General features: G+C 41.1%; 1 protein-coding gene across 1 annotated transcript in view; it reads left to right on the top strand.

The window, feature by feature from the left end:
• The window catches only part of LOC137985357 (atrial natriuretic peptide receptor 1-like), a 98,643-nt gene that overhangs the window by 18,592 nt on the left and 72,551 nt on the right, over positions 1 to 7,500 (top strand). The window contains exon 4 of the mRNA XM_068832941.1: positions 3,818 to 4,045. Within this exon, the coding sequence (XP_068689042.1) occupies positions 3,818 to 4,045 (228 nt within the window). The remainder of the gene's footprint in view (positions 1 to 3,817; positions 4,046 to 7,500) is intronic.

Here is a 7,500-nt window from a genome sequence, read left to right as displayed (position 1 = left end):
ACACTGTAGTGCGGGTCACCCGGTCTGTCATATTGATTACACTTCGTCTATCGACACTATATAAAGAAATGTGGATGCCAACTCTCTGAACGGCAAGAAGCCTGATGCAGAGTTTGTCAACCATTAAAGAGGAGGACAATACATTGAAGTATGAAGTCTAAAATATCCATTTTCCGTGAATCTTTTATTACGTGTGTTACATATGAACCTCGGCAGTTACCAGCAAGGGTTTTTTTGCAGAACACCAAACGCTATAAAATTGGTATTCGACAGTAATAACTGCACATATACGCAACAATAACTATAAATAGCTAACCATTTAAAAATCGGCGTTCTATAAAATAGCCCTGCCCGGCCTGCCCGGCAGTTACTAGCTTTACAATAACTGGTTCGTGATTAACCTAATTTATTACTTCGACTTACTAGTGCGAAGATTGTTTACATTTACACTCACAGCTTGTTTGCAGGCGGAGACGCCATATTGGAACAGCGTGGGATAGGTCTAGGCCGGGCACAGACACCCCAAGCTCATTATGAGCATGGCCGACAAAAATATCAGGATTTGCAGCCGTTATTTGGGTCGTCACGCAACGCTCCTCCCCACTAACGGCTTCTCACGAGAGAGACACATTCCTTTCCCTTTGTTTTTGAGAACCAATAGAATGCACGTTATTGTTATCGGCTACGCCAATCAAATTCTTCGTTAACATTCTTCCCCATCGTTCATTTTTTAACAACGACTCTGGCGTCGCGTAAACAACCGAATAGATCCTCCTTCAACGAGATCTATTTCTCCCTGCGTACTCTCGTCGCTCAGACTTACGTAGGATATTCCTACCTGTCGTAAGCGTTCGGTTTGATCCTTAACGAGGGAAAGCAAAGGCGAAACAACAATCATAATGTGGCCAGACTCGCCAGTAAAGCCGTCAAATACCATAGGTAGTTTACCAACTGGCTTTGGAAAATCTGTAATTTCTCAAGCTCTACCAAATACGTTCTTTTCCTTCAGCACTGCAGATATAATCTCTTCTTTTTGATGCTTCTCGCTAAACTTGAATTGTTCACACACTTTTGAAAAAGAGAAAATAGATCCGCCATGTTTGCTTTCAAGTAATGGAGAGGGACATGGACCAGGCTTCCAGAATATGGAAGCCTGTTTCTTACTGGTCAATTTTAGGGAAAGGAATATGTCTCTCTCGAGTGGAGCCGTTAGTGGGGAGGAGCGTTGCGTGACGACCCTAATGACGGCTGCGAAAGAGACTAGATTTGTAAGGGAATCCCGATAAAAGGCTTAAGAAGATAATTAAATTCGCAATTAAAAAGCCTAACCTTATTGCCATTGTGGGTAGCTTCCTTCCTGTGTGGTTATATTCCAGATCCAACGCGATTTCAACCATTTCCTGGTTTTTTGAGAAATGGCTCAAATTGATCACTTATTGTGGTGTGACAAGTGACCGGAAGCTCATGCAACAGAGGGTGGGCGGCTACCGAGAAACACTGGTTTTCGGGAAGGCGGTTTTCCTCTACGTTCTTCCCACTCCCCACCCCGTCGTTTTGTCACCCGGTCCTGACCTATCCCACGCTCTTCCAACATAGCGTCTTATCATGTTTCGTAGCGACAACAACCTCTACCTCCTGCAAGCAGGCTACATTACTCATTAACTCGGAGAGCGATAGCTTTGGATTTGTCAACAAGGGATCGCTTTAATCTAACCCAAAATCATTCAGATAGTCAAAACTTCCTATAGAGGTTTTGCACAGCAGCCATGTTGCATAGCAGGAACAATGAAAATGTTTTGCATGAGAAAGCACATTTGTTCCCATGGGAAAAAAAGAATCTATTTTCCCTGCCATGCAACATGGCTGCCGTGCAAAACCTCTATTTATGATCCATTTCCTTCGCAATTCATGTAGCTTTTGTTGTTTCTATTTTTTGGCGTATCGTGCCACGTACCAGTCTTATTTCATGTTAAAATAAGTTAGAATCTATAATAATTGTTAGTATCTTAATTATCCTATTTTAGTTCGAACCTACGATCTATCTTAGAACTGCAACCTAGGAATAACTACAGTTGGCTTCTACATCTGTAAACTTTCATCATCCAGACTACGAACATTATTCTGTGCAAACTACGGACTTATTTGCTATCGTTCGATTTTGATTTGTCAATTCACCATCAGTGGAGAGATTTATTATCACGTTTACGTGAAACGGCAAATGTCAGCTTGCTGTTTCACGTTTCACGTAAAATAAAGAGAAGGTTGTGACTTTAGCTGCGTGACCCACGGCAACTCGACTATTTAGGTACTAAAACTCGGAGTCTTTTTAAACATTTTTTGTAGAAAAAAGATGCTATATAATTATGAAAATCCTCACCCGTGAAATTTTGAGAATTTCGATGAAGCTCTTTTGTCAGTCAAGAGATTCATGAAGAAAATTGCGGCAAGGCCGGTGGCTCAGTTGATTGAGCACGGGCTGTCACGCGGGAGGTCGTGAGTTCAACTCCGGCCGGAACAACACTCAGGGTCTTTAAATACTGAGGAGAAAGTGCTGCCTTTGTAATTACATCTGCAAATGGTCAGACTCTCTAGTCTTCTCGGATAAGGACGATAAGCCGGAGGTCCCGTCTCACAACCCTTCAATGTTCATAATCCTGTGGGACGTAAAATAACCCGCACACTTGTCGCAAAGAGTAGAGCATGTAGTTCCCGGTGTTGTGGTCTGTCTTCTGTGATGTAACATGGTTGGGAGGGTAAATACAGATCTCCATTTTAACCAGCTATGCTGAACTGGAATTTCTGTATAAATAATGTGTATATGTATAAAGTATATAAATAAGGAGTCAGTTATGAACTATCTGTAACCATGTAACCTAATTTTTTCTCCTTTGGCATATCTGAAAATGGTTTTGGGGTACCTTTTTCCCACAAACAACTTTTTATGTAAAAGAAAATTTCATGAATACGGCAAACGCGAAAATGCCTACTTTCACGTAGAAAATGGCGGGAACATCATGGACACGTGGTCAGTTTTGCCGTCCACGTTTCAAGTAAACGTGATGCTAAATCTCTCCAGTATTTACAGCCGTAACATTGTACAATGCCTTGGTTGATTATTTTTTCTGATTGTTTGTACATTAAATCGCCTTGAATCAATCCGTTGAGTTCGAAATTCTATCTTGTACCAAGAAACCCTACGACTGCTCGAAAGCTTTGGAGTATTGGCAACCTCTGTTGGCTCCGCATTACTTATCACGTCAGATCACGGATAAGGGAAATTCTAGGATTTTAATATGAAGCTCTAAGAAGAAATTGAGTTACTCCAAACTTAGCGGTAAATTGCACAAGCCCATGAGTGTCTAGAGAGCTTTCATTCCAGTGAAAGCCACCACAATCTTATGCAAAACATATACAGGACATGCCACAGATGTGTCCCTTTTTACCTCATTGATGACGATGTCTCAATGACGTATACTGAGGGGGCTTCAGGTGTTCACTGGATCATTCTATCAATGGGCTATTAAATTTTGGGTTTTGTTCGGGCGGCCGAAGTAGTGTAAGAATGTGCTCGAAACGGAAGCGCGAAGCGCAGGTGTGGCAGGTACGAATCTTCCCTGACCTTTTATTTCATTATTTTCAGGGGTAGTTCTGAAGTTTCCATTGAGTTATCAAAATTAATTAAAGTCTTAAAAGTAGTAGTAGAATATATATCCAATGCTCTACGTTTCATCAATGAGGTGTCTCACAGAGACTTTGATTACATCTGGTGCCCTTTCTGCTCAGAAATTGGTTTAGTTTGTAAATATGTTGTTTACAGGTGCCTCGGGTACGGTATTAATTCAAGAAAGTGGAGACAGGGTCGCTGACTACAGTGTACAGTCATTTATATCCGGGCAAAAAGTGCGAATCGTAGACTTTTTTGGCACATCAAAGAGGCTGGAGTTCAAAAACAGGACGATCTTTTGGCTTGGAGGCTCAACTAAAATCCCTCTCGGAAGGCCTGATTGTGGGTTTGAAAAGGAATTCTGCCCGGATATCGATAAAGGTTTGAAACAATTTACGTTATGTCTGTACAACACGATTTGCAAGAGGCAACTTAGTCCGGCGAGGTGATGGCCTGCATTGATTTACTAGCGTCTTGAACGGCTGCGATGATTTTACAATTGAACATTTCAGCAATAGAATGATGACAAGACGCGTAACTCTCCAAAACCCTTGGATTTAAGGTCATATTTTTAATAAACCGATTTCTAGCGCACATAGTTTCGTTTCAAGAGATTTCCCTGAAAATTTGAATTCTTTAGGCTACGAAAAAGTGCGAACCAAAAATTGCCCGAACCGGAAAATACCATAATACTCTTTCTTTGTCCACACAAATGTTTCCAGTAACTGTTGGGACTTGCAATGGTCCCAAGAGAAAACAAAAACAATGCTTATTAAAAATTTGGGTGGACAAACAAAGAGTATTATGGTATTTTTCCGCTTCGGGCAATACAAAGAAAACGCATAGGAAAATGAAGCACCTCTGGTAAAGTACAAATGACTGGATGGCTACCCGAATTCAGTTTATCAGATTCAGCACTCGTACTCTTTCAATTTGACTGCTGGTGGTAGTTATTTTTATGGTCTCATAGATGAGAAATCTAGTTGGAGTCCTTCATACCTTCATAGTTCTCTACTCTGAGAGGACTGTTAAGTCTTAGTTAATGCATGGAGATGGTTATGAAACTGGACAAGTTCCTTTGTTTTATGTTTTTGTCCGTATTTTTGGCCTTGACCCTGCACAAAACACGCCTTTCTTCGAGAAGATAACCAATCAAATCCTTCAATTAAATTATGCGCAACTAATTTGCTAACCTGTGCGAAGCGAAAACAAAAGATTATGCAGGGTCACGGTCAATTCAACATCGATTGCAACAACATTGTTCTCGCTTTTGAAAGTTCTAAGGTTTCATAACCAGTCCCTCGATTAACTATGGTTAAGTGTTACGATTTGCAGATTGTACCACTCACTTATGTTAGGACATTGAGTGTTGGTCCGACAGGGGATCGAACCCGTAGCCTCCGCACGGAAGTCTGAGCCAACTAGTTTGGGGTATAGACAATGCAAATACGTACTTAATTGACCACTTCCCATGGGGGATATTCAGGACCAATGAAACACAATCAAAGAAACGACAGAACACTACAACAACTGTTAAGAAACCCAACTACCCACATACCCCATGAAGAGGGGCTTCAGGCTATTCGCGAAGCCTTGAATAAAAGATCAAGTCCAGAGATTCCCACCGAAAGGATGGAGGAATTAGCAGAGCTTGTTTTAAAATACAATAATTTTGAATTCAATGGACACCATTTTCTTCCGAAATTGGGTACTGCCAATGGAACAAGGATGGCGCCAAGTTATGCTAGCTTATTTGTGGATAGATTAGAGAATAGTCTTTTTGATGGGTATCACAAGAAACCGCACACATGGCTTAGATATATTGACGATATCTTTATGATTTGGACGAAAGGCGAGGAGGAGCTGAAGGTTTTTTTGTCATATCTTAATAGAGCTCATCACACTATCAAGTTTACTTGGGACTGATCACAAAAGAGCGTTAATTACTTGGATGTTACCATTGTTACTGATAATGGCAACTTCACCAAGGATCTCTTCGTTAAGCCAACTGATAAGCATCAGTATCTAGATTTCCGTTCATACCACCCTCGAGGATGTAAGAGAAGCATCTCGTATGCCCAGGCTCTTAGGTTGTAATGGATATGTTCATGGGATGAACACAAGATGTTCTTCACAAGAGGTTACAAAGGGAAATTTGTTAAGCAGCAATTCCAGAGAGCGAAACGGTTATCAAGGGAAGAATTGTTGACTCCAGCTACAGAATCGACAAGGAGAAACAGTACTAGGATGCCATTTATTGTTACGTACCATCCGGGACTGCCGAACATTGGCGGAATCCTCAGAGATCTACATCCCATCCTCCAATTGTCTGAAAAATGTGGAAAGGCGATTAGGGAGATTCCGGTGTTGGCTTTTAGGAAACCAAAGAGCCTGAAGGACTATCTGGTCCGGGCCAAAGTTCAAAAACAGATGATTAACGCTGAAGGTAACCGTAGTCGTGGGTCGTCGGTACGCCAGATATGCAGGGACGACAATTTTCTGAAATTTGGAAACAAATTTATAAGTAATGTTACTGGTCAAACGTAGGACATTCAATGTGATTTGGATTGTAACAGCAGTAATGTTGTGTATCTTATTTCATGTAAAAGTTGCGGTAAACAATACGTAAGGTCGACAACAACCAAATTTAGGCTTAGGCTTAATAACCACAAGAGTAGGATGAGAAGACACTCGCGTCTTGCACCGGAAGACAGAGACGTACATGATTTAATCTATAGGCATTTCCGCTCACGGGGACATTGCGGGCTGGATGATATGTCTATTCAGTTGATAGAAAAAGTGACTAATGCTAGTGATCTTTTGGGAAAGGAAGGCCAGTGGGCTTATAGACTTCAAGCCATCCGACCATGGGTTCTTAACGAGAATGACTTTTTCTATAGCCAGTACCGTCGCAAGGGTCGAATTGGGTAGCCATTTTTTGCAGCTTATTTTGTCACGTTACGAACACAGATGTTTTCGTTATTTCGCGCGCGCATAATTTGTTACCTCACTTTGGTATTATTAGGCTGATTTAGCAACAGAACGGGAACGTCAGTGGCGACGGCGCGCGCAGAAAAAACATCAATGAGCATTCAGAATAGAGTAAACTCCACTCTTTTCTTCTCTATTCTAAATTCTCATTGGTAGTTTTGCAGCGCGCGACGTCGCCACTGACGTTCCCGTTCGGTTGCTAAATCAGCCTAATTATCACGTAAGAACGCTTGAGGGTGTAACGGTCATTCACCCTGATAAAGGTAGCTGTTTGCCACTGAAATATAGGTGTTGTTGTTTAAAACTTGTCTTATCTCTTGTGTTCAAGTTATTAAGTTTACCGAGAGAGTTTTTTAAGCAATTTGTTGGATGCTAGTGTGAAACTTGATTTTCGCAAAACAGTGCTCAATACATAGAAGTAGATCGAAGTATATATTGAAGGAAAAAACAACAATTAAAACTACAAGTTCATCCCTACAAGCCTGTTTCGTGGTCGCCCACTCATCAGGGGATTTAATGAGAATAAACTTTACCGTCGCTTATATACAATATAATTTGTCTAGCAGCGCAAAATTGACCGTTTAGTTGTTGCGTAGGAGGGTTTTTTTTCTGTGGCGGCAAGAAGAAAGACACCGACCTCATCAAAAATGAACCCAAGCTGCTAATCGCCGCCAACAAAACAACCAACTTCTACAAATTAGATCCATCTACATACAACGATCTGCTAGAAATAATAACGGGCTACGCATCACCATAGAAGCTAACAAACAAATAATCAACTTCCTAGACCTCACATTTAACCTTAACCGAAGCACTAATCAACCATTTACAAAGCCGAATACTTC

Source organism: Montipora foliosa, chromosome 14 (assembly GCF_036669935.1).
Source record: "Montipora foliosa isolate CH-2021 chromosome 14, ASM3666993v2, whole genome shotgun sequence".
Lineage (NCBI taxonomy): Eukaryota > Metazoa > Cnidaria > Anthozoa > Scleractinia > Acroporidae > Montipora > Montipora foliosa.
Note: the sequence above shows the minus strand (reverse complement) of the source record. Positions and strands in the feature narration are given on the sequence as shown.